The sequence below is a fragment of the Pelmatolapia mariae genome, linkage group LG14, assembly GCF_036321145.2.
Source record: "Pelmatolapia mariae isolate MD_Pm_ZW linkage group LG14, Pm_UMD_F_2, whole genome shotgun sequence".
In the NCBI taxonomy this organism is placed as follows: Eukaryota; Metazoa; Chordata; class Actinopteri; order Cichliformes; family Cichlidae; genus Pelmatolapia; species Pelmatolapia mariae.
The window spans coordinates 17,896,814-17,924,218 of record NC_086239.1 but is presented as its reverse complement, the minus strand read 5'-3'; the positions used below and the strand labels follow the sequence as shown (position 1 = coordinate 17,924,218).

Sequence of the window (27,405 nt, the reverse complement as noted above, 5' to 3'; positions counted from 1 at the left end):
GAATGGCTTCTTAATTGCCACCATTCCAATGAGACCATTTCTGCTGATGCTTCAGTGAACAGTAGATGAATTGACTGAAGGGCCAGATGCATCTCTGAGGTCCTGTGTCAGGCCTTTGCTGGATACTTTTTTCTATTTCTTGATGACATGACTTTATGATACTGTTCATCTGCTGTAGGCTGTTTTTTTAAAGCCTGCCACATCATCTTTTGTGATCAGCTTTGTAGTTTCCTCATATTGTTTAAGGACAAAGTCTACACCATATTGATATATGCCAAGTTTTCAGCAAATAGCTCTTCAATAATCAGCTTTTTTAGCAGAAAAATATTATTTTTTATGCCTGTAAAACTATTTTATCTTTTCCATTTTTCATAGATTAATTTCATAAAGACAGACAGACATTTCATAAAGAAATGTAAACAAATTATGTGTTTTTGCATCAGGGTTCTAATTGGTTCTTTATCAAGTCATCTGTAAACGATTCACAGGTCAGTGTTAAGCAACCGAACAAACAAAAAACAATGGTAAGATAGAAGGCCTGAAAATGAGTGGAAAAAAACATGTCCAAAACTAAAACACTGAAGACCAATTAAAACATATTAGAAGTCTGGCAACTTTGAAGTAAATTATAGAGATATGAGGGGTGCTACTGCATTTTGGCTGAGTTCTTTTAACTTTCCTTTTACTGTGACTGTATTGTGGAAAGGTCTTGTCTGAATATAAAATAAAACATGAATAGTCAATGTTTAACCATTTGATTTACTTAATATTTTACAGAGTAAGGCTTTTGAGAGTGAGAAGAAGTACTGTGATGGCCCAATGCACTAGTCAGGATTGGTTAATTAAACTTTGAGGCAATATCCCTCAGAATGGGATTTCACTACGCTGCAGAAAAGTAGCCCCTAGATATAGGGGAGAGTAGTCAGCAACCTGAGGTTGCTTAAGCCTCTGAATTATGCCCAAAAGAGTTCTTCAGCCCAACTTTGTATGAAATTGGTGTTTGTGCTTGTGAGAATGTGTGAGTACCCTGTGCTATTAGGTCTCTCCTCAGCAGCGGATAGAGCACAGGTTCAACTCCATCCATCTCTTGGATGATAAGGGTTTTTCCAAATCTGACTGCCAGCTCTAGGGATGTCATGAAGTTATTATCCTATAGAGAGAAGGCACACAGACACCCAGTACTAAGAGATTACATTAAATTCTAGAGGTGGATGGTAACACAGTTCTCTCCTGTATCTGGTGGATGGAAGAGTAATTATAGTTGTAGTACAACTGCGATTGAAAAAAGAAAAAAAAAGAAAATAATTTATAGTTGGAAGGTGAATAAATCTTATATTTTCTTTCTAAACATAGCATTTACATCTAGAGCATCTAGAGAGTTTTAACAAGTTATTAAGCAAAAACCAAACAATTTAAATACATATACAAAAAATAAATAATTAAATGAGTGTTTTCAGTGTACCTGATGACACTAATGCAGTAATTAATATGTAACAGTTAAGTGATAAGTAATGGACACCAGTGTTAATTAATGCAATCATCATAATTTTTTGCTAAAATCATTACCTGGAAAAAGTATGGTTAAGGCTTGCTTCTAAATGATTAAGATATTTTAGTAGAGTAGAGAAACTTGGATTCATTAGACAAGAAGAAACTGATCATTCAAGAATGTCTAACGAAAAAACTTAGAAAAAGAAGAAAGAACGGGTTAGAATGTGGGTTAACTGATTTAAACAAAGCACAGTGTGTGCACAGGATTTTGCAAAATCTAACAGATTAATGACCCTCCATTCCACCACACATGTTACTGATTGTGTGTTGTTACCTGCTGGTTGATAACCTCTAGTCTGTGCTGTTTGAGATGTGTACATAGCCACTCTGTAGCTCGGGATGATGGGTCGATCAGGAATGGACACGCAACACTCTGAGTCAGAAATGAGGAGAAAGCAGGACATTTCAGCTGAAGTTGTTTTAGGATAGTTTTACTTATAAAGTACAACTCACCTAGAAGAATGATGTGCACTGCATGTGTGTATGCATATGGTTAAGCCCCGTCACAGTGCCATCATACTTACCATTTAATACCACCTTCCTATACCAGGCACAGGAGTCTTTCTCTTGCCGTCTTTCTTACTCTCTCTCACATACACACCAATGATTACAGTCTGTTTATACAGTGAAAGCTGAAACCAGTGTTTTTGAAACCTCTAACAGGATAGGGTCCACTGTTCTTGTACCAGCTGAAGTGTGCAGCAATATAAAAAGATCTCTAATGCCTTTAGAAAAAAAAATGGTTGTGAACGCTCATGAGCCTGACAAATCAGTTGAAAGAAGTCATGTTATTGTGAGGCAAATCATCATCAATACATGGAACCACTGACAATTTGCCCACAAGTAGTTACGGCACATTCAGCGAGAGAGCAGACCATTTGATGTCTCCAAGAACCCCCAAAATCTAACATGATCTATGTCATTTTTGCGAGAGAGTGTATGCATACACATACTTCCTAGACACTTTATTGGGTACACCTGTTCATCTGCTCCTTCATGCAAATTTCTAACCACATGGCACGAACTCAATGTGCCATGTCAGAAAGGTCAAATAATCTCAAACTGTCTCATTGTTATGTTTCTTGAACATAACAATGAGTTCACATAACTGAAATGGACTCCACAGTCACCATCCCAGTCCAATAGTGCACGTCTGGGATGTGCGAGATCTATGCCACGAAGAATTAAGACAGTTCTAAAGGCAAAAGGTGTCCAACCTGGTACTCTCTAGGTGTACCTAATAAAGTGACAGCACATCTCTTTCTCACTAGTTTTGAAGGCAAACACAAAAGCAAAAGAGAAACAGAGAGATAAAGAAACACTAAATAAATAAACTAGCTATGTAGGAAACAGCTACGAAGATGAATGATGGACTTCTTACCTTCAACTTGAGTGCATTGATCTGGTGGTGGCGATGATAAAAACAACACACAAACACGATACAACCAAATGGAGCACAGATGTATGGCAACAATCACACAACTTTCGGTACAGCTAGACTTGTTTTATCATGTTAATGCTGTGTCTGTATTGTACTTTGATGTCTTTTTAAATATTTTATGCAATGATGTTAAATAAGCAAGCCAATGCATAAATAGTATTAATAACATCCTTATATAAAGTAGGCAAAAAGAGACTGAAATTAGTGTTTACATTTAGTAAATCCCTGTGTCATGTTGTAGACGCAGATTTTAAATATTAGTCTAACCTGCAGTATAACCAGTGCATTCTCCATTGAGAGATCATCTGATGGCAGCCCTTGACTCTTCCAGATCAACTGTTCACTCTCCGAGCACAGGAATGATCGCAAGTCAAACTCTGAAACATGCAACAAAAAGGCTTGTGTCTTTATTTGTATTTATTGTCACCATACCTCAGTTTAAATATCACTGAGATAATAATTAGTGCTTTTCGTGTACAATTTAAATACATGCATATTAACGTAAGAGGAGATCAGTTACTGGGGTATTGATTATTGATGTAGAATCATATCATTAAAAAACACAAAGTTACAAAACAGGATTATCAAGTACTGTGATGCTTTCTGAGCCTGGGATTAAAACATAACATCATTATAAATTCCAAAATTACCATTTATTTAGTTAAGTGGCAAACAAGCTCTTTGAGAATACCCTGAAGCTGTAACGTCTGTATGTTCCATATTGTAACAGCAGAGTCCGTTATGTTGTGTGTGGGTAGCGGTGTCTGAGTAGGCTGCTTGGGACAGGACTTGGCATATGCTGTTGCTAGTGTGGTAAAAGAACTAGTGATATATTTACTGTGTAGTCCAGAGTGAGCCATCCACGAGTCCAGACACTGTCGTCTACGGTCTTCCGAAGCTGCAGACAGGTAGGTGATGAAGGCTGCCGCAAGCAAGGCTCTAACAGGGAGCGTATCCAACTCATTCTTTATCTCGGACATCTAGGACAAAATACAGGTAGGTGAACAAAGTATGAAAACTAATGACATTAGAGTGAAGAGCAGTATCGGGAGAAAAGGCATGGATGTGAGAAAAGAAAGTGGAGCAAGGAGAGAACTGAAGTTGGTACATTGCTCATATGATGCTAATATGGCCCAGTGCAAAACATATTTGGTTTTTGTTTTTGTTTTTTTTTCCTAATGACTCTTTAATACTAAACACAGACATAAATACCAAATGACGACATAAAATGTTTAACTAGACGAAAAAATGCTAACCCACAAGTGCAGGACCTGGAACACACTTGCTGTTCTGCACCGATTTTACTGACACAGCTGTAAAGACTTCCAGGTTCATCAGGATTCCTTTGAGGTATTTTAATAGCATGTCAGGGGAACACGGGCGCACCCGCACATCTCTGTAAAATACTTAAACATCAGGCTTAATTGCTAACCCTTTTCCCCACTTATATGCACATCTCAGGTTGCAAGTTTTCATGACCTTGAGATCTCTAGTCTACTGCATTAATACATCCTACTTAAAAACTTGCATCTGTTTCACTTACACTGTAGCTGTGTACACCTGACTCATTGGTTTTCCCTTCCTGTGAAACACTAAAACAGCTTAGAAGTATTGATGTATAGTGACCTACAGCTACTGTACAGCGTTAAAATGAGTTAGGGATGAAGTGTGTGAGTGTATGTGTGTACACGTGAGAGTATATGGTAATACGTGAGTGGAGAGCAAACTGGCTCTCTGGTGTAGTCCTTGAGGGAGGTGGTGGGACTGAGGGTGTGTGTATGAGCGAGCGTGTCAGGAAGAGATTGAGTGTTTTAATTAAGGTGCAGACAGATGCTGTGGAGAGGAGTAAAAACAGCCAGAAGGGACCCAAGACAGCGGGATCCATCCCCCCTGTCATACACACACACACCCACGAGCTCTAGACACTCACGGCTCCTGTTGCTCTTACATGGTAAATGAGCCTCTTTTTGAGTAAATGTGTATAACCTCCCCCACCAATACATATATCATCACACCCATACATCAAACTACCTGTGCATTCCAGCGTGTGTGTTCTCCGTCCAGTTGTGATATAAGTTGCTGGGCAGCAGTGATCGTGTCCTGAGCTTTTGACACATCGGCCTCCAACTTAGCTGCCTCTGCAGTGTGACACTGAAACCTGCAGAGAAAGTAAGGAGAAAGAAAAGCCAACCGAAAGCAGATGTAATGTAATATTTACCCAAGACGATAAGATGCATTGTAAATATAACAGGCGAGGCTTCCTCTATGACATTTACAGCAGATAGATTCATATAGAAAATGAGTGTAGTGAAAGTAGGACATCTTTCAGTTATAAGATGATTGTATTGTATGATTGAACATGGATAAGGAGGAGGAAAACTGAAGACTAAAGAGGACAGAGCGCAGGGAGCTCAGTGACACTAATGTAAAGTGTGAAGTTCGACCCTTTGTTGCGCTCTGATGTCGTAAACACTGAGGCTGGTAAATGTCTGCCCATGTTTGTTGCTGTTGTTGTTAATTTTTAGGTGGCTCATCATCGCATCAACAAATCAACAGTTCAAGATTAAAATAAACTACAACCCTAATCTCAATTTAAGACAACGGCACACAAAAACCACAAGCACAATACAAACTACACAGTATAGAAGGATTAATTGGTGAAGGAAGGATGCATACTTCTCTTTCAACTCATTGACTTTGGCTCCAACAGTGCTGAGCTGGTCTTCTAGTTTATTCTTCCTACTCTCAGTCTTCCTCAGGTTTCTGGACACATACAACACACGCATTGATTTATTGACTTACTTTATGTATCATTTAGTGCATGTGTAACATCGAGAAACTGAGCGTGAGTTGAGTAGAATTAGATGAAGTCAGTGATCACAAGTTTGTTTACAAGAATACAATCTAGATCAAAATTACTTCACGGAACTTAGCAACTTTTTAATTTTTTTAATCAAGAACTTCAACTTTGTTGTTTTTTTGTTTTGTTTAAACATACAGCGTTTTACAGGTTGAAAGCATTTTCGGTCTTTTATAGAGTTGTGTTTGTGTGTTTTCCTACTCCAAAAGTCCAGCCTGTTCTCTTTCCAGAGGCTCTATCCTCTCTAGGACGCGGGAGTATTGGACATTGGCTTTGACCCAGGCAGCCAGAGGAGCAGCTGCTGCACTTGCACGCTTTGCATTCTGAATGAAACAACAGTAGCATTACAAATCAGTGAAACAGCCACAATAACTTCTTTAGAAGACAAACACACTAACAAACCAACAACAACAACAAAAAAAACCCATCAAGCTGTAATAACAACCTCCAACAGTACATCTAATTCTGATTCTGCTACTATTGTAGGCAGACCTTAGGGTCAAAAGAAGCCCTGTTCCTGTTGAGTAGCTCTTCCACACTCTGGCGAATCTCAGGAGTGATGTTCCTGGCTTCAAATGTAGCTATGTCCTCCCTCACACCACGTTTAGCTAGAAAGCTAGAGAAGAGAGGAGTTTTCATGTGTGAGTTCAACATTAAAGCCAAACACAGATGAAATCATCAGAAAGAGATAAAATTAACCCATAAAGCAGATAGTTTAATGTTAATTCAAGCCTAAAATATGAGCCTTTTTTTCCTTAATTAAGCATGAACAGTTGCCCCCCCCCCCCCCCCCCCCACCCCCAGCACCACCCCGCCCAAATATACGCACACAACCTACACTTGCTCATTAGCAGTGCAGAAAGGCTTTGTTTATCCTTCCCTTTTCTTCCTTGTTTCCCACCCATTCTCTAACACCCCATCACCTCCTAATGCCTCTTCTTGCTAACCCGAGAGGTGTCGAAGATCCTCATCAATTTAATTACTCCCAACAGGGTAACTCTTCATCTTCCTATCCATCCCTTTACACGTTCTTCCTATTTCTTTTCTCTCACCTCTTCATGCTGACCCAGGAGGTGTCAAAGATGCCCATCAGCCTCAGTACCCCCTCCAGGATGTCTCTGATGACATCGGGAGGCATGCGGAGGGAGCGGATCTCAGACAGCGCTTCAGGCTTGATGTTTCCAACTGCACGCTTTGCTTCATCTACCAAAGGCTAGAGGGCAGCAGGGGAAAAGGCAGCGAGAGATGCACAAGTACGTGAAGGATAAGCACAATGGGGATTGCAAGCCTTGAAAAGGGGGATGTTTTCTCGTAACTTACAGAAATGGGCATGCTCACAAAAAACAGGCACCAGACAACTTACCTGTACTTCTTTCAGCTCGTCGTCAATTTTGGCTTTTCTCTCTTCAATCTTGGATACTTCTTGAGCCATTTTCCCTTTCAATTTTTCCATCTCTGCCTTCTGGTCACTGGCATTCTGGAAAACCCAAAAAAATAAAGAAAATGTTCAGTACACTAGATTAAAAAACAGGCTTTTAGCATGTACTGAAATTAGGGGGAAAAAATGCTTAATTAGGATTGAAATTAAGCAGCTGAATATATGATTTCTATATAATCATCTGTATTTCATTTTACATCTATAGGATTTTTTTAAGGAATATTGTGACACTGATGATGAAAACGCAGTGAGGACAAATGTTTGGCCGCATCATTTTCCAACAGGTCCTTTCTCTGACCTCTTCAAGCCTGAAAATTTTATCACATCACATTTTCATCTAAAGCTAATCCCAACATTGACTTTTTTTCCATCCCTATAATTCTTCCATAGTCAAGGCTCCAGGTCTTGCCATATGCCACATATATTCCCCCTTTCTGCTCCAAATCTTATTTTCCTTCTTCCTTAACAGCTCTCTTAATATTTCCATCTTTGCCAAGCCTCAGTCAGTCTTCCATCTATTTTGTTTACACTCTTCCCATCGTTGTTCCAGTGTTCCTCGCTTTTCTCTCCCTGCTGTCTCCATCCCCACAGGCGACATAGCTACTACAGACCAAAGGGATGAGTCTAGTTCTTAATTATCACTCTGCAAAACTGACTCCTCTGACAGTTATTTCTTTTTCTTTCTTTTTTTTGTTTCTTGTCTCCTTTCTACCTCCCTCCCACTAATTCAACAAACCCAATCCCCACAGAGTGAAAGATAGAAGGATATCATAACTAATGAACAAGGTTCATCTCCTTTTCCCCCTCCACACATCTATTCATCCAACCATCCATCCTCGAGACAGACCCAGCAGGAGGAAATGGAAATGGGGGTATCAGGAGATGAGAATGAAAGGAAAGTCACAAAACAAACAAATACACATACGTACACAAACTAAATAAATAGTGTCTTCACAGCAGGGAGGATATTGCCATGGGAAAGGCAGAAAGTTTCTTGTATAATGCAATGCAGATGAAAAAGAAAGCCAGAGAAGAGAAGAGAAGAGAAGAGAAGAGAGGGGAAGAGAAGAGAAGAGAAGAGAAGAGAAGAGAAGAGAAGAGAAGAGAAGAGAAGAGAAGAGAAGTTGGATAGATAGACATAGAATAGATATAAGTTAGAAAAGACATGAAACCCTGCAGGACTACTGTCCTGAGCCACACACTTATACACACATGCACCCATCCACACATCCCAATACACAATCACTAGCGGACAATGCACCAGCAGCACAGACATACACACCTGCATGGAGGTTGTGATTTCCTGCAGGGCAGAATCTGCCTCCTGTTGTTTAGTCCTCAGCAGTTCGCTCTGCTCTGCAGCCCGCCTCTTTAGTTCATCAACCAATGTTTTAGCTTCATTCAGCTTAGAAACGCCTGCCTGTAGACATAACATGTATTACTTTACAAGTAATGTCAAACTTGTTTCCTCTTAAAGATTCAATGGAATTTGTGTGTGCAATGTTTACCAACAACATTTACAGTTGCTTTGTAATTGTACTTTCTCATATCAGTGTGTAAAACTGCAGTAAAACTTTAAATAAGATACTGCACAGGATGAATGCTGGGCCCAAGCTCATCTATCAGGGCTGGATACAGTTCCAAAAACCAAATAACTTCTCTAATCTATGTCTTTTATTTGCTGTGTGTCGTTTTCACCGCAAGGCTCTTTTAAAACTCTTATCGTCACTAAAAGTCAAATCAAGAGCTATTTTATGTGTAGATCTATCGATTTTCAAGGATAAACAATTCTCATCAATTGTTCCGAAAATAAGTTGCTTCTTACCTTTAGCTGTCAACTATCACAAAGTGTATTTGTGGAAAATTGTGAAAAACGTAACGGAAGTAGTAAAAGTCATACTACTTATAATTCTGTATCACAGGGTACATTTGCAATTTTACCTGCAGATGCTGCTGTCTTGTAGTAAGCTGCTTTTGCTTCCGACTGTATAATGCGGTGTAAACATGCAGAAAGGCCATGTACTTGCTCGGTGTTGCACCGTGCTCGCGACAGGACTCATGGACCATCAAGAACAATCGGCACAGATCCCCCTGCCCAGACCCTCCTGAGAGTCACAGGTGAAAAAAAAAAGATGCACAAAGAGAAAAGTTGATATAAAGTCATTCTGATTGCACTAAAAATATAAAGAAAATTAAATATGCCTAAGTATTATAAGCTTATGATACTACTACTATCAATACAATAAGCTAATTCATCTTAATTTATCGCATGGTAGTGACTAAATGGATATATGAGTAAAATAACATAAACCAATAAATAATAATAATAATAATAATGAAAGCCTTGATGGTAGACTGGTCAGATGGAAGCCCCTCCTCAGTAAGAGGATAGCCCACCTGGAGTTTGCCTGAAAGACTCTCAGACCATAGAAACAAAACTCTCAGGTCTGACGAAACAAAGACTGAACTCTTTGGCCTGAATGCTGAGTGTCATTGTCTGAAGGGAATCAGACACCCAAACCCGACTGAACCTCTCTGGAGAGATCTGAAAATGGCTGTGCATCGACACACCCTCCCTATCCAACCTGATGGAGCTTGAGAGGTTCTGCAACAAAGAACGGGAGAAACTGCCCAAAAATAGATGTGACAGCTTAGAGCATCATACTGAAAAAGACTTGATTGCTGCCAAAGGTGCTTCAACAAAGTGTTGCGCAAAGTCTGTGAGTACTATTACACTGTAGATGCCTGCTGTAACCCATAATTTCCTTCGGGATTAATAAAGTATTCTGATTCTGATGATTCTGATAGATAAATACATAATCAGTCCCGTATTTATTTTCTATTTATTTGTTTAAACAACATTGATCAGTTCTATTTTTTACATTTTTCAATGTGATCAATCATGCCAACAGCATGAACAACTATAAAATGGCTCAAATGCACTTTGTCATCACTCCTACTTCAAAGTCACTCACATTGTAAAGGTGATAGCTTCGCGTGTACACAATTCTGCATCCACATATTTATCAGCTATCTGACAACATTTTAATACAGAATGAATTGAAAGGAAAACGACAGGGATAAAGCAAGCAAATACAAACAGTCCAGAGATCATCAATCATTCATGAACTGTGACTTAATGTTCATGTGCTTACCTGAGCTTTTCCTCTTGCTGCCCTTTTCTCTTTCGGTCTCCTCCCCTCCCTGTTCAGTTTTTGCCAACAACAGCTCGGGTATCTGACAAGCAACATGTTTAGGTTTACCAGATTTGCAAATGTGACTATATAAGAACTGATGTGTGCACAAATATGACCGCAATACCTTGATTTTTTAAAATAACCTGTAAAGTTTAAAAAAAAGTTTTCAATTTTAAAATTCCAACAATGACAGAAAAACAATTCATTATTTAGGGCTGCTGTATTAGGTCAACAGACATTAGTAGAGCAGAATTACACAGGTCTGTCTTTAAAGGTTGGAAGGAATGTGCATTGCTAATCTCATACGCAACACTTAGTGTGAGCTTTATTAACAACTGATGATTTAATGTCCATTTTGATCTTGCTGTTCTGATATTAACCTTTTTCATGCTGCTTTCAGACCATCCTTCCATCCACTGGACAGAGCACTTGCGGTAAAAAGCTGGGTTGCTCTCACAGTTGATGGTGAAGTTAGAGTTGGAGGAGTCCATGATCAGAACAATGTGGAGGTTCTGCTGGATATCTGAGTGGGATGTGAGACAGTGGTGAAGGGAATTCATCAGGAAACTTTGATGAAAGATGGACACGGTGTGGGACAATGACAGGCATTGGTATTATCACTAATAGCATCTTTATTAACTCGTATCTGGTAGAGTTGGAAAGAAAAGGTGAGGAGTAAGCTCTTTAGTGGTTTTACTTTGCCAATAATGGTTATTGATTTGATTCACAAGCAGCAACCTCTGTGACATTGCAGCATTTATACAGTACCAACAACAGTGCACAGCAATGAAGCAGAAGAACACAGTCAGATATAATCAAGGAGAAAAACAGAAAAAACAATCTCTGTAACAAAATGTCACATATAATAGAGGTTTACAGTGAGAAGAGGCCCTAACGAAGGAACAATGAACAACAGAAAGACAGAGGGACCATGCTGTCAATAAAACCACAGTACTGACTGTGAGAGAAATAGTTGTAGAGAGGTCCGGTGAATCCATCCTGGGAAGCACCATCTTTCAGTGACGAGAGGAGTGGCTCCAGTTCCTCAGGGGTATACAGACCTGGAACTTCACCTGAAAAATGTCCCCAGGATACATTAGAACTACAACTTAACTACAAGTGAGAATATTCTTGAGTGCATGATCCATATTCAAATGCAGATCTCATATATAGTTTACAATTTTGGGGGACACACATTTCTTTCTTCTTCTTGTTCAATGGTTACCTGATCTCAACCCAACAAAGCACACTTTTTCAGATGAAAAAAAACAATGCTCATATTTAAAATTATGGTAGTTTAAACGTCCAGTTACTTTTGAGACTCTGAAAATGAGGAATGTGATTCCTAAACAGTAAATGAAATACTTTTGGTAAACCCCTTGAATTAGACCTGAAAGTCATTTGACAAGACTTTATACGCAAGATGAACAATATCACCCAATAAGCACTCAAATCTGTCTGCTCAGAATGAAGCTGGACTGGGGGGATGGTTGGATGGTTAGCCTAGCATGAAGTCTGTGAGCAGGAAGAAAATTCTGGTCTGACTAAACCCAAAGGTCAAAGAAATTTCTTCTATCAGAACATAAACCCATCTAAAACCATAGCCCAGCTATATATTGCAAATACTTTTTAAGATTTGTAGTGTGATACCAGGTACCAGTTTAAACATTAACTCTTAAATGAAGCTACAATTTCTTGAGTCCCAAAAACTAATGTTTCTATAAATATAAAAAATAAGGCAAAAGCATAAATAAACACAACACATACCTGATGAGAGCAGGCTGTTCACCATCTCTAAGAAAGCTGGGTGGACAAACTGATAGTCCTCTAATAGTAAAACCACCTGTTGGCCCTCCAGACCTGCCAGCTGCATCACCTAATCACACAGTATCCACACAAATATATTATATAGTGCCATCAGCTGAGATTACATAGTTTATGCTTAAACCTCTGCAAAGTGAGGCATCTGTCAACATGTGATAATGGGTACTGATTTAATGCATAAAAATCAACTAAAACGACAGAGAATTCTTTTATCAGTAACTATTCACGTTTAATGGTAATTATAGGTGTCACTCAATCTGAAAAAACACACAAATGCTCGACAGGGAGTTCTTCAGAATAGGAACCGTATAGCCTGCAGGATTAGTGTGTAACGTGTGATTATCTCTAAGAGCATTTTGCAAATGCAATTTATTAAAGTATAATGTGAACCAGATAAAGAGATAAAATCTAATAAAGGAAATCCACTTACCGTCTTGAGATCACTGTTGAAATGCTTCAGGGTGTAACCACGGGAGATTTTGGGAGTAAACAACGTGTATCCGTGCATGTGTGACACCAGGCACGTGGCTGTGTGCCGACCCACTCCGCTCCGCCCTGCCAAAAGCAGAGACCCACCAGGTCTGCTTAGGACCCGATCTACCCTGGACACAAAGTCGCACACTTCCCAGAACAGGAGAAGATCCAGCTCTCTGTTATCTCGACTGTACAGCACGACTCCCTAGAGGAAGACGAGGAACAGACACACAGGTGAAGGAGGTACACAGCAGCAAACACAATGAAGTGAAAATAAGAAAACAAAGACAAAGAAATGCAAACACAGAGTGAGACATGACAATGAAAACAGAAGCACAAAAACAGGAGTTTATAAATTTACTAAAGCAAAGTGGCAGCACCATTTTTTTTACTTTAAATTAGGTCGAAAGTTTAAGCTTTTTTAGCAAAATATGACACTAGTGCAGATTATCCTGTCTAAAATGTTATTGATATACTGATGATTTATTGTATTAGTGCATTTACACATAAGGACCATATCAGTGTTGTAGCTAAGAAGAATAAAGGGAAAATCCCTATAGTTGCTGTATCACTGTGTGTAGACACATCTTTTTGTGCACAGTTAATCCAGTTAATCCAAGTCTAACGACAGTCTCTTACTGCGTACCTTCTGTATAACTTGTTTTAAATCAGTAGAGTCCAGGCGTCCCAGTTGTTTGCCATGAGGAGGCAGAGACTGGCCAGGAGTGATCACAGCCCCCTCAGATGCTCCCCATGTCACATAGAAACCATCTGCAAACGGACGAAATAACAGACTATTAGTGAACATGTTAAATTACATGGAGGTTGTCTAAGAAAAAATATAAATGCTGCATAGACAGTGTTGTACTAGCAATCAACTGTGTATGAAACACAGAAGTGCAGAGAGTGCATCCACCATCAGGGCTAAATGGCCCATTTTGTCAGTTCAAAGAAAGTGATCCAGATCTGCAATCAGCTTTGATGGGTTTTTCCTTTGCCCATGATTCACATCTTCACCAGATTTCCTGAAATGAGGGTGGGTAATTGTTGCACAATGTTGTTGACAAACAACCAGACATCAAATTGTGTTCTCAAATGTAGTTTGTGCCTTTATAAACAACTTGTGCACAAGAAATTTGAGTTTGCAATCCCTGTTTTCCAGGTGGCCACAGTCTGGGGGAGGCATTCCTCACTGGGGATACAAGGCAATCTACAAGCTGATTATATTAAAATGTAGACTGGATTTAAAAGCTTTGTACACGTTATTGGCTGAACTTTTACTGAATTAGTTCTTGACATGACACCCTAGCCTCATGAGCCGATGTGATGAAAAGATCAATTATCTTTTAAGTTTCTGTCTGTGCTGCATAGTTGCCAGAACTGGACACCTTTGTTAAGCACATTCAAGGGCCTTGGGTACAGATATGTTATTATATTATATTTATTAAGCAGCCAAGACCTGTTCTTGATTTTTCTGCCTCTTTTCTCTATAAGTGTTTTCAGTGCTATTTTTATGACAAAAGCTAGCAAAAGCTACCTCTTTTCATAGGTTTCCAGACTTCTGTAAAGCACATTATCAAACACAATACATAGTATTATTGCTACCACAGTGAGCTGGTTCCCTTTCAGTCGATTCACTCGGTACAACACATAAGTATGGGATATCACGCCCTCGCGTGTCCTGGCTGAAGAAACCTTTATTCACGCCTTTAGGGCAGATGACGTGTGATGACATGTGCATGGCCCCGCCTGCACATATAGCCGCTGTCATCACAGTCATCCCTCAGTTCTTACGCTCTTCACCTCGCTGAGAACACCTCTGCTGAATTGGGCTAGCTAGCTGCTGCTAGTTAGCTCCGTAGTCTGCCAACTTGAACTTAGCTTAACTGCCCCTGTTGGTGTTAGCCTCCACCGCACAGTTGGTGCGTAGGCTGCCCGCTGAGTGCTAATTTCGAGTTTTCCTGTGCAGCGTTTTGCTTTGCGTTTTGGAATGGACTCCAAACTGAAGCAGCAGAAATCTTATGTTCGCCCCTGTCCTCAGGGATGCGGTTTCTCTTTGCACGACAGCAACCAGCACGATGCCTGCCTTGTCTGCCTGGGGATCGTCCACGCTAAGAGAGCGTTGACAGAGCCCGAAGCCTGTGCGTTTGGTCGCCAGCTCCGGCGCTCAACCCTGGAAAGATGGGTGACGTTTGTGGAAAAAGTGCTGGGACACAGGGCTGTCGCACGGCATGACCCTCTCCTTTCCGAGTCTGAAGACGAGGATTATCCGGCCGATGTCCCCGCAATTAGCTGGGCTGACCACATGGAATATGTTGACAGGATAGCCGATGACGAGCCGAAACCATGCAGGAGTACTGATGGGCGCTCCCCAGGAAGAAATTACGTGCTGGACATCAGCCTGGACATCCATGGTTTGTCAGAGGATGAGCAGAAGAGCTCATTGTCGGGCCAATGTGCCACCGCTGCTACGCCAGTCGGCTACGATGACACCTCTCTTTTCTCCCTGTTTCGCCGTGCTGCTGCAAAGCTTCAGCTGGACTGGCCCTCTCCTCTGCCAGCTCAGAAGCCATCGCGTTTTGCGGGTTTTTTCCTCTCACCGGAGCCCGCAACGGCCAAAAACTGCCTTCCCATGTTCCCAGACTTTGTCTGTGAGCTAACAGCATGATGGGACAAACCTCCATCTACCCATGTCACTGTGCCCGGCTATGGACAGTACATGGAGCTGGTGGGCGCCGAGGAGGCTGGCTTAGCTAACCCACCCCCTATGGAGCCGTCTCTGGCTGCTTAGCTGGCCCCGTCCCATAACCATGGTGTCAGCGGCCCCGCAACTCTGCTGTCCAAGCACTGCAGATTCTCTGCTTCGCAGCTGGAGAAGATTTACTGGGCTCAGGCCGGTACTGCTCGCGCAATGAGCTCCGTCACCATGCTCCAGACGTACCAGGCGATGTGCCTGGCGGAGCTCGGATCACTGGTTCCTGATGACAGCCCGCTGGCACCTCTTCTTAACGAGGTCAGATTCGCCACAGATTACATCCTCCGTGCGTCCCACTGTGCAGCACTCTCCCTGGGCAGAGGGATGGCTTTGACAGTAGTGGCGCAGAGGCACCTGTGGCTGACCCTCTCTAACGTCCCGGATAGGGACAGAGCTGTATATCTGGACGCACCAGTGTCTGCGGCGGGGTTATTTGGATACTCACTTAAAGCCATTCAGGCTAGATTCGATCTGAGGAAGAAGCAGACGGAAGCTCTGCGTGACATCATCCCCAGACGTCAGGCGAAACCCAAGCCTGCCGATCCTCTGCCGACTGGCAAGAGACCGGCGCCCAACTGCTGCAGTGGGTGTTCTGCCAGCGGGAGCACATCCTCCGGCCCGAGCTCCATGCCAGTCGGCCTGGAACAAAGGCCCACTCTAGGGCCCCTGGCGGGACCCGACGCCCAGGAGGAAGAAGCCTCATCCCCCCTAGCTGTGGTTTCAAGTGGAGAAGTGGTCCAGCGGCAGGGAGACACTGCTTTTACCCCTCTGTTGCTGCCCAAGAGGTGCCGCTTAAGTTCTGTTCAGGTTGTCAGCCTCCAGAGGGCGCTGCACTATCCTAACACTGTCTCCCAAGCACAAACCCCCTGCACACAAAATGCCTCAGGTTGTCACTCCCTGTTCAGGTGTGTTGAATGTTCAGGTGACCACATCAAGTGTTCCTGCTGTTTTTCGTTGTTGTGCCCCAGAAAAGGTGCCTCCAACAAAATGTGTGAATGTACATGTTCCCATGTTACAATCAATAAAGAGTGTTGTTTATTCTCAAACAATCACAAATGCTCAGCCTGCAGGCAGAATGAGCCAGGTCAGGCAGGTGATGCATTCCCCTGCAGACACACTGGGGGGCAACAACGCCCCGCCGACGGTCCTGCAGGTCAGCCGGCTGCCTGCTCACTTCCCTCAGTAGCGCGCTTGCACCCCCTCTCTGTGGGTGCTGCGAACCGTTGCCATGGGTTACCGGTTCCGGGCCAAGTCATCTTGTTTCCGGAGAGTCGTAAACACGACTGTCAGCACCGAGGCAGCCATGATACTCAGAGAGGAAATAAAGGCGCTATTGCAGAAAAGAGCAATACGAGTGGTCCCCACTTCGGAGACAGACAAAGGTTGGTACAGCTGTTATTATGTTGTCCCGAAAAAAGGGGGAGGGCTTCGTCCCATCTACGACCTGCGAGTCTTGAACACGTATCTACGAACGTACAAGTTCAAGATACTAACACTCAGACAGCTCTTGAATGCAGTCGGCCCGGGAGATTGGTTTGCAACAATCGATCGAACAGATGCTTATTTTCATGTGGCTATACACCCGAAACACAGGCAGTTTCTGAGGTTTGCATTCGAGGGCGTAGCCTACGAATACCTGGTGCTGCTGTTCGGACTGTCGCTCGCTCCTCACACCTTTTTAAAATGTGCCGAGGCAGCCCTAGCACCCCTCAGAGAGAGAGGCATCCGCATCTTAGCCCTACCTAGACGACTGGGCTCTCGTAGCTTGCTCCAGAGAGCAGGCGGAGACACAGCTGTCACTGGTTCTGTCACACATTCAGACACTGGGGTTCTCTGTGAACTTTCAAAAGAGCTCGCTAATCCCGAGTCAGCAGATTTCTTTCCTCGGTTTGGAAATATGCTCGCTTTCCAGCCGCGCACATTTGTCTGAGCACAGAGTGGCTGCATTTCATCGCTGCCTCGCTCAGTTTCAGCTGGGACGCAGACTGCGTTTCCAGACGATATTACATTTGTTGGGCATGATGTCATCTATGATCGCCATAGTGCCACTTGGACTGTTAAAGATGAGAGCGTTTCAACGCTGGACTCTCACCACCTGTTTGCATCGCGTCACCTCCGGAGGAGGCTGACGGTAACCGCGTCTTGCATGCTAGCTCTCCGTCCTTGGAGGGAGCCCGGGCTGCTGCATCAGGGCTCTCGGATTGGGATGGTGTTGTTTCGCAAAGTGGTGTCCTCAGATGCTTCCCTAAGAGGGTGGGGAGCGCTATGAGAGGGATCTGGTCCGTAGTCCAGCATGAGCTGCACATCAACCACTTAGAGCTGTGTCTCTAAGAGCCACCCATGTCCCGGGCCACCTGAACCTGGGGTCGGACCTTCTCTCCAGGGGGGGTCCTCTGGTGAGAGAATGGAGGTCACACCCTTTAATAGTGGCTCAGATTTGGGAACTGTTTGGCAAGGCGCAAATAGATCTTTTTACCTCCAGGGTAAATACTCACTGCCCCCTGTTCTTCTCCATAATCAACCAATGATGTACCCTTGGGCATGGACGCGCTAGCGCACCAATGGCCAGACGTGCTCCTGTATGCATTTCCCCCAGTGGAAATGATATCTCCAGTTCTAGAAAGAGTGCGTCGGTAGTCTCTCTCTCTGATTCTAGTGGCCCCTTGGTGGCCCACAAGGTCGTGGTATGCAGAGATAGCCAGCCTGCTAGCAGCAGGTCCTTGGCAGCTTCCTCTCCGCAGGGACCTCCTCTCTCAGGCAGGAGGAGAAGTGGTTCATCCGCGCCCGGATCTGTGGCGCCTTCATGCTTACCTGCTGAGAGGTTAAACTTGATTGCTAAGGGTTTGCCATCTAGTGTGATAGCGACAATTCAGAGTGCTAGGGCCTCATCTACTAGAGGCTTGTACGCTTACAAATGGCGAGCCTTTGAGCAATGGTGCCAGGACCGCCACACTCTCCCATTTCAGTGCTCTATTGTGGATGTTTTGACATTCCTGCAGGAGCTGCTGGATAAGGGCCTTTCATTTTTGACAACTAAGGTTTGTTTAGCAGCTATATCTGCTTGTCATATTGGCTTTGACGGGGTGACACCAGGTGCACATCCCCTTGCCATACGTTTTCTGAAAGGGGTTCGCTGGCTGAGACCTGTGCTTAAGTTCAGTGTCCCTGCTTGGGACTTGTCTTTGGTGCTGGATGCCCTTTGTAGCCCCCCGTTTGAACCCATTGAGTCTGTGGATTCGAAATTTCTTTCATATAAGACTGCATTACTTCTCGCTTTGGCTTCGGCAAAGCGAGTGGGTGACCTTCATGCGCTGTCTGTGCATCCCTCCTGCACACAGTTCTCTCTTGATGACCACAAGGTCATATTGCGTCCAAATGCTGCCTTTTTTCCCAAGGTCATGCCTGCATCTTATAGCTCAATGGAGTTTGAGTTGCTGAGCTTTTGCGCTCCTCCTTTTGCATCTGAAGAGCAGAGGAGGATGCATTCTCTTTGTCCAGTGCGTATGCTATGCACCTACATTGAGCGCACTCAGAATGTGCGTTTATGTGACCAGCTGTTTGTCTGCTTCACTAATCCAACTAGAGGTAGAGCTCTGTCTAAACAGAGGCTGTCCCACTGGATTATAGAAGCTATCTCACTGGCATACGGCACCAAAGGTCTTGCTTTGCCCCTGGGGGTGAGAGCTCATTCCACTAGGGGGATAGCGACCTCATGGGCTCTTTTTAAAGGGGTGCTTGTAGCTGATATTTGTGCGGAAGCTAGTTGGGCATCACCGCACACCTTTGTCCAGTTTTATCGGTCGGACGTTACAGCCCCTACGGTGGCTCATACTGTCCTTTCTGCTGGGTCTACCGCACACTAAGGTGGTGGTGGTCCGATTCCGGTTCGGTGGCTGCTCTGCGGGGCGCGCATATATGTTCCATACTTATGTGTTGTACCGAGTGAATCGACTGAAAGAGAACGAATAGTTATGTCTATAACTTCTATAACCTTTGAAGGAGAGGAATGAGATACAACACAAGGTGGCCCCACTGAGCAGCTTGGCTCAGTGAAGAGCAGCTAACGAACTGAGGGATGACTGTGATGACAGCGGCTATATGTGCAGGCGGGGCCTTGCGCATGTCATCACACGTCATCTGCTTTAAAGGCGTGAATAAAGGTTTCTTCAGCCAGGACACGCAAGGGTGTGATATCCCATACTTATGTGTTGTACCTTGTTCCTCTCCTTCAGGGAACAGAAGTTATAGACATAACTATTTGTTAAGTAACGGCAGGGTCAGGGTTTATCTTTTACTCTAATCTTTTTAACATCACAGAGTCCAAAGTAAAGCTTGTGTACAACATGGACAACACTAGATGTCATTCTGGTATTATCCAGAAGAAATCTCAGAACTCTATCAATCAGTGAATAAGATATACTACTAGGCACAGAGTTGGCTCTCTTGACACTTTGAAAGCAATCAAAGCAAATGGAAAAAAAAATCAATAATTAAAATCATTACTAGTTTATTATTCAAAACAGACCATTAACAGAGATACTGCCACATGTAAATCTATATGCAGAGCTTTCAAAAAGCGCTCTAATCAAATACTGCTTTCATTCAGACATGCCCAGCCAGTAATATTGACATTAACTGCTTAAAAGACTCGATCAGTAATAGAGTCTTTCATGCTCAGACCTAATATCCGGCTTATGAATTAGAAGCAAGAGCACAGCCATCCCATACCAGTCATGTTATCTAGAGCATCAGAGCCCCAGTCCCCTCGTATGATGGAGGAGAGGATGTTATCAAAGGTGTGAAGGTCTTTGGAGGAAACTAGTCGGTCTCTGAAGAGCCTCCTGGCCTCATATGCTACCACCTCCAACACGCTGTCTGTCACATTAGATTGAGCTAAAGGGAACAAGTGAGATACACACACACACACACACACACATATATGAATTAAGACTTAACGGAATATAGTTTTAAAAAAAAGACCTTTACACATTTACACACAAAGATTTATTCATTTTCTTAGACGCCCCATTCCCCGATAATTTAAATATTTAGGTGACCTCATACCAGGTGTGAGCTAAATTTATACGTTAAATATACAATATGAATTTTAGTCTGCCTAAACCTGGCATTTAGTTTCATAATAATCACACTATTACTCAGGATTTAATGAGTCAAAGGGCTGTTTTTGACAATGCTCAGTATGACAAAACCACCTCCCTGGATCACACATATGTAATAAATTTCCCCACGAAACAGCAGAGTGCTACTTGCTAAAAACTGGCGGGACAAGCCAGATTTGTGATACTATAGAACACTGGTTTCGACAGTGCCTGGCAAATTACACTGAAAATACTGAAAAGTGACAAACACAGACACAGTTCTGTCTCTGGGGTTTTCCTAGCAAATTAAATTCTAAAAACCATTACAGGAAAAAAAATTTTCGTGCATTTTTTTTTATTCCCATGACTTTTGATTTCCAAAATCCACTTTATAATGATTCCGCCACCAGCAGTAAGGCAAATAAATCCTTGCTTATTTTGGAGTTTTAAGGCAAACACTGATATTGATATTTGTTAATATGAATAATTAACAATATTGGTTGTTTAATAAAAAAGCAATGACCACATAAACATACAAAAAGCAATTCTAATTTATAATTTGTACATTTCTGAGTATATACAGAATGGGCTCCACGAGCTGCATCCATCTAAAACTTGTCAGTGCTCTCTTGTGGATACTCTACATAACGGCAACAGATGTTCTTAAATGGCCTCAAAGATACGTTATTTTTGGGCATTTTTACACTGACATTTTAGTGAAATTGTAAAAGTGGTATGTCAGCATCTGTGACAGTATCCAGTCTCAGTATCAACCCATCACCTCTAAAACACATCAAATAAAACTAGGAAGCACAGATAACACTGCCTAAAGGACTCTATTCAAGCTCAAATTCACCGCAGGCACACAAGAAATATAAAGAAGAAGAATTTTTTTTTACATACCAAAAAGAAGGTAAGCAGCAAACCAGGCAGAGAATTCAGAAAGAAAAAAAGAAAGTTAAAACTGATGAGGACAGGAAAAGGGAAGTTTCTCTGCTGACGTGTTTAATTAAAATAAATGATTGGACTCACTATCACAGCAGGAACACATTGCAGAAGGAGAGAAAGAGTGACAGAAGGAGAGATGAAAGGACAGCAAAGGGAAAGGATGATGAAAGAGTGAGAGACAGACGAGTGGAAGAAAGGAACTGGGGAAAGAGAAGAGAGGAATCAGAGAGAGGCTGACAGAAAGAAGGAAAAAGGTGAGAGACAGAAACGGTGGCTCTGAGCTGAAAGAACACAGGCGAGTAACTAACTCTGTGGGGCTGTATTTTTTTTTTTGTATTATTCTGGCATTAAAATGGAATTATTAATGTTACTCAGCAATATGAATAAACTAAGAAATTAGTAGTGAATCAGTGGGTCATTAAATTCAACCTTCTGCTTTTGTATGTGTAGTGACTAGTGCCTCAAAATAGTCCCCACATACATTTTCTTTTACGTTTTTAACTTAGAGAAGGCTGGGCCGTGTTATTTGAAAAATCTTAACCTCATAAATCTTACTCTGTGTGCTAAAACACATACATATTTATATCGATCTATTTTTGGTTTGATTTTAGTTACCTGCAGTGAGGTCATATCGCAGCAGGCTGAGAACCCATTCGGTGAGAATACAAGGTGTAAACACATAATGGCTGTGGTCATCCACTGTGAACTTGGCTTTTACCTAACATGAAAGAAGAAAATACAGAAAGGGGTTATTATACACACTCAGCAGAGAGTTTATTAATCAACTTAATTAACTAATTGTTAACACAAAAAACCACATGGCTGCAAATTGATGCATTTGGGCATAGACTGATCTTCAAACCGAGCATCAGAACAGGGCGGAAAAATGACTTAATTCATTTTGAACATAGCATAGATCCATAGTTTTTTCGATTAATGGTAGTGGTATAATGATGTGGAGGATATTTTCTTTGTTGACCCTGTACACATGCTTTATTACCACAATGTATGTGTCTTCTGATGGCTGCTTCCAGCAGGATAAAGCACCATGCCACACAGCTCAAATCATCTCAAACTGGTTTCTTGAACATCACAATCACTTGATAAAACTGTGTTCCTAATAAAGTTCTTTGTTCTGCTCGCATTGCGGTTTTATTGTGAAGCACTTTGATGTACACTAGTCTTTTAATTGTGCTATATAAACAAATTTGACTTTGACTTAATAAAGTGGCTGTGAGTAAATATCTATAGGATACAGATAAAACCCCTCTTCATTACACATTTCTGTCTACCTCAAACTAGATATGCAAAAAGATGACACGATTAAAAATAAGCACCTGAATTTCCACAGTTATCACTATGCTGCATTTATAATCCTAATAATCCAATGGCATGAAGAGCAATATCAAAATAGCAACAGAACAAACATTCCCCCTAAGTGCGTACACAACTGCATAATTACTTGAAAATGTCACAATTACTGAGAATATCTGACATTTGTGGCTGCAATAAAACAGTTAGAAGCTCCTATGGAGGCGAATAACAACACAACAGATTTCTTTAACTGATATTTTCTAACGTCATGAAAGCAAAATCTCAGCATTCATCTGGACACATTTCTGAGTGTCAAGTTATCTTATGCACAAGTCTCTACAATGTAATGCCTGTATCTGTAATAAAACCGGCACGAATTATGTGAAAACCTAATGTGCTTTTGAAAAGACTGGAGAGAACTTGGCTAATACCCATTAGTTAAAAATGGATATCTGTGAAAATACAAGGACTTGGACAGTGTGATTTTGCATCACATAGAGACTGTTTTAATCTGGAATTACTCAGATTTCTTTGTGCCTTTTTTATGCTCTTTGTATCTCAGGAAAAGTGTGCTTTTACAACCCTGGTTATAAACTTGAATGAACACCCTGTGAAATGCAATACCTGTTCATAGAGCTGCACAAGAGACCCAGCCAGCTGGTGTGTTTTCCCTGTGCTGGCCCAGGCTGCCTGGCTGCCCAGGCTGTGCTGGAGAACTGGCTGCAGGTAAGCTGAGTAGATAGTCTGCAGCTGCTCCCTGTCTGGATAGCTAAAGTCAGGTAAAGTAAACAGTAGGATAACAAGAATGAATCACTGTCAAGTTTGAAGGAGCCCAAGCAGAGAAACGGAGAGAGATGGGAACAATGACAAAGTGCTGTTTTACTGGTATTTACTTATATGTTGCTTGTTTTGTACTTACTCTATTGTGCAGATGCGTACTATAGAAGAGAAGCGGGTTGTGAGCGAATGGGTCCCGACAGCACCCCCTGTGGACATGGAGGCCACCACTTGTATGTTCTCAAGACTGACCCACTCCAGATTTTCATCATAGAACCCCTTATAGGTCAACACCTGAAAGAAAGGTTAATATATATTGTGATGCTTGCTGGTGGACATGAAACAGTCTTAAAGTCTAAGTTTCTGAGAGTGGGCACTTGTATCAAAACTGTTTCCAACACATCCAGCCATTGACTGACTTTTTAATTTATCTGTCTCTTTTACCTGCTGGAGGAAGGCAGTGAGATTGCTGGTCCCCCACTTGTCCGGTTTGGGTAGGTTGATGTCTTTTAAATAAAGGACCAAGTTCTCACAGTCCTTGGGTCTGAACACTCGACCAGTGTTAGAGCTGAGCAACAGGCACGTCTGGCTCAGTTTCTGTAGGACGTGGCGTGATGATGTTTGGGCGCTGCAGTGAACCACAGCAACTTGGGTGGAACGCAGCCGAGAGAAGGCGTAGCGCAGGAGCATGCTGAACAGGACGAACAGAATAAGGTCAGGAAACACACAAGAACTCAAAGTACGTGAGGTGAGACATGAGCGCAGAGGATGGCAACAGTTCATCCATATGCTTAAATGTTTTAAACAGTTCAGCTTCACCCATTTTTAAGCTGATCTAAGGACAGCAAGAAAGGATGAGAGGATGAAATCTGTGTTGCTGCCACATTAAACAAAAAAACCCTTTTGGGACCTCAAGAAAATTGTTTACCTTTGACTCAAAGGCAAATTAAAGAAAGTAAATATGACGTGTTCATGGGCATGCACAGTCATTATCAGAAAATCTATACTTTTATCAGAAGACTAAGTTGACAAATCCCGTGCCTTACTGGCACCGTAATGTTTCAGACAAAGTGAGGCAGGGCATGAGGATGAGAAAAGAAAAGACTGAAAGATACAAAAGTGGAGTGTAAAAGGCAAACTGAGTGACCCTTGTTCTTTTATACCCAGGGGAGGGACACAATTACTTGTGGGGCAGTTCAGAACTTGATGTGTACACGTACACAATCCCAAGCACAAACATCGCGCACACATACACACACCCAAAGATTTTATCTTTATTCTGAGCTTTCAGTGCCTTTACAAGAAAGGTCAAGTCTTGTATAAAAGCAGCTTTGATTTCACTGTTGATTATGTGATTGTGTCATTCTGAGTATTCATATTTGAGTGCCTCTGTCTCACAAACCACACTGCACACTCTGACCTCACCAGTGATTTTTGTACTAGAAGGCTAACATGAGGATAGAATAAAAAAATACCCTTTGTGAATTGCTTCCACAGAATGCCATTTGATCTTAAGTCAGGATAATGTAAGGTAATGTAACAGTTGTTCAGCAATCATGGCTTTGTGAAGGGCTAAATGGTTTTTAATGTGTTTTTGTATATGGATCCAGAAGTAATTACCCCTTTCCACAACCCTCTGGCCCTACGACCATGAAGGGCTGTCTGTGCTGTGTGGTGAGCCAAGGAGAGAAACCCTGCAGACCTCTCTGCATGCCTGGAGTCTCAATCACAGGTAGCATGTGTGTATGAGAGAACTGCTCCAGCGTGAGACCCTCAGGACGCTGGAACATGTAACTTGCTAGATGACCACTGTCAGAGTTATAGTAAGTATCCAATGGTTTTCTGGGGTCTGGTGGGCTTTCCCTGGCCCAGCTCAGCAACTACAGGAGTGAAAAGACATAAAGACAAACATTACCTGGTTATCCATCCTTATAATTTGTTACAATTAAGACATGAATAGAATTTAAATCCAAACATAAAACTGTTCTTGAACTCGACCTCTATTGATACCAAAAGAGAACAAAATGAGGTCCTCACCTCTTTGGCAAACTCCTGTCGTGTTTTGAGGTTGAGGTTTCCTCCCATACCTCTCAGTAGACCAACAATGAACTGGCCCCGCTCCTTCACAGCATTGAGGTGAGACAGACAATTGAACACTGTGCCCACTAAACTAGTTTCCACCACAAAGTCATTCTGATGAGGAGAGAGAAAGAACAGCATATAGACGTAAGGATCAAAGATCTTTTAAGATGGTAAATGGCCTGTATTTGTATAGCGCTTTACTAGTCCCTAAGGACCTCAAAGCGCTTTACACTACATTCAGTCATTCACCCATTCACACACTGGTGATGGCAAGCTACATTGTAGCCACAGCCAGATTTTCAAATAAACTGGTTGAGCAAAAGAAAAATCCAGTCTGTAAGGATTATGTAAATTAGAAGGAAATAATAAATGGATGTGTTCATTGAACTGAAAGGTCACAAGTCATTTCAGTTACTTGATTGCACTTTCAGAATGTTACCAATTAAATATATCATAATAAATACTGGTAAGTATAAATGAAGTTAACTGATCAAGGTTCTAAGTTTCTCAGTGCATACGCTCTGATGACACCACTGTGTCAGGTTCCAAACAAAAGATGTGTTTAACATTTAGAACAATGAAAAGATGTGACTGCTTTTCATGCACTGTGTAGCAGTGGGATGCTGACCTGCTTGAGGACCCAGTCCAGAGATCTTTGGAAGTAATCGCCCAGCCAGTTTTCAAGATTATTGCGACACTCTTCTGGCTGACCCTTTAACCACGACTTCACCAAGGCACCCACATCAATGTCCTCATCACTTTAGATACGAGGAAGTAAAATGCCAGTGAGACAAGTACTGAAAAGATGGAATTTGGTAGAAATAAATGCTTAAAACTCTTTCTGCATAGGCTGACTGACCTGAGAAAGATCATGCCCATGCGGGATATGGTAGCTGGTGAGGCACAGCTGAGGTCATGAGTCTCAAACAGGAAGTTAACATTAGGTCCAAACTGGATGCGTTCGCCACTGGGCATGGTTAACAGCCGATTATCATCAAGGACAGAATTCAGACTCTCAATCCACTCAGGATCAATGTCGCCATCACACACGATCCAAGAGTTCACCTCTAGAAAACACAAATATACATGCGTATGTTTACAACGCATGCATACAGGATATTAATCACGGTACGGGGGTGTGTCTGAAAGAATCATCTGATTTCAAAAGTTTTACATACAAAACGTGTTCATAAGTGCTTAACATTGCAGAATTAAAGCACTTTGAAATTGGATGATTCTGGTGATGGCCAAACGCTTTTCCAGTTTCAGTGGGCAACAATGTCAAATGTCTGGTTAATCACAAACCAACAGAGTGGTGTCCCTCTCTTATTACCCTGAGATTCTTTGACCACGTTCCTGGCACTGTGGGTGAGGACGCCATCAGACCACTCTCTGGTGTCCATGTCTATATGTCCCAACAACTGTTGTCTGGGCATGGCTTTAGGATTCATTGTGTACTGCTTCACCTACCAAACAAAAAAAAAGTGAATCAGCAAGGAACTCAAGGCAAAATTTCTTTAATTTTGAAAATGTCGCTTTTTATAATCTTTTATATGCTAAATAACACTGGAACTCAGACAGTGCATAATGTAATTTTAGAGGACTTCTATTACATCACTTTTTCCAGTTACAGCATTAAATTCAA

General features: G+C 42.1%; 1 protein-coding gene across 3 annotated transcripts in view; it reads right to left on the bottom strand.

Annotated features, from left to right (window-relative positions):
- dync2h1 (dynein cytoplasmic 2 heavy chain 1) overlaps nucleotides 1–27,405 on the bottom strand; it is a 119,293-nt gene that overhangs the window by 60,089 nt on the left and 31,799 nt on the right. For 2 of the 3 annotated variants that reach the window (XR_010095479.2, XM_063492427.2), the window contains exons 43-71: nucleotides 27,094–27,226; nucleotides 26,620–26,827; nucleotides 26,389–26,518; nucleotides 25,716–25,871; nucleotides 25,299–25,558; nucleotides 24,123–24,369; nucleotides 23,821–23,972; nucleotides 23,526–23,670; nucleotides 22,203–22,305; nucleotides 20,269–20,415; nucleotides 13,432–13,556; nucleotides 12,742–12,990; nucleotides 12,255–12,363; nucleotides 11,447–11,560; nucleotides 10,868–11,010; nucleotides 10,446–10,527; nucleotides 9,232–9,395; nucleotides 8,573–8,710; nucleotides 7,216–7,329; nucleotides 6,905–7,065; nucleotides 6,345–6,468; nucleotides 6,054–6,175; nucleotides 5,669–5,755; nucleotides 5,024–5,150; nucleotides 3,831–3,972; nucleotides 3,260–3,369; nucleotides 2,933–2,953; nucleotides 1,826–1,924; nucleotides 1,027–1,150 (exon numbers count right to left, since the gene is read on the bottom strand). Coding sequence is in view for 2 of the 3 variants with exons in the window: in XM_063492427.2 (XP_063348497.1) it covers nucleotides 1,027–1,150; nucleotides 1,826–1,924; nucleotides 2,933–2,953; nucleotides 3,260–3,369; nucleotides 3,831–3,972; nucleotides 5,024–5,150; nucleotides 5,669–5,755; nucleotides 6,054–6,175; nucleotides 6,345–6,468; nucleotides 6,905–7,065; nucleotides 7,216–7,329; nucleotides 8,573–8,710; nucleotides 9,232–9,395; nucleotides 10,446–10,527; nucleotides 10,868–11,010; nucleotides 11,447–11,560; nucleotides 12,255–12,363; nucleotides 12,742–12,990; nucleotides 13,432–13,556; nucleotides 20,269–20,415; nucleotides 22,203–22,305; nucleotides 23,526–23,670; nucleotides 23,821–23,972; nucleotides 24,123–24,369; nucleotides 25,299–25,558; nucleotides 25,716–25,871; nucleotides 26,389–26,518; nucleotides 26,620–26,827; nucleotides 27,094–27,226 (4,036 nt within the window). In the remaining variant the exon portion in view is untranslated. The remainder of the gene's footprint in view (nucleotides 1–1,026; nucleotides 1,151–1,825; nucleotides 1,925–2,932; nucleotides 2,954–3,259; nucleotides 3,370–3,830; nucleotides 3,973–5,023; nucleotides 5,151–5,668; nucleotides 5,756–6,053; nucleotides 6,176–6,344; nucleotides 6,469–6,904; nucleotides 7,066–7,215; nucleotides 7,330–8,572; nucleotides 8,711–9,231; nucleotides 9,396–10,445; nucleotides 10,528–10,867; nucleotides 11,011–11,446; nucleotides 11,561–12,254; nucleotides 12,364–12,741; nucleotides 12,991–13,431; nucleotides 13,557–20,268; nucleotides 20,416–22,202; nucleotides 22,306–23,525; nucleotides 23,671–23,820; nucleotides 23,973–24,122; nucleotides 24,370–25,298; nucleotides 25,559–25,715; nucleotides 25,872–26,388; nucleotides 26,519–26,619; nucleotides 26,828–27,093; nucleotides 27,227–27,405) is intronic. The other variant, XM_063492428.2, reaches the window with a different exon arrangement.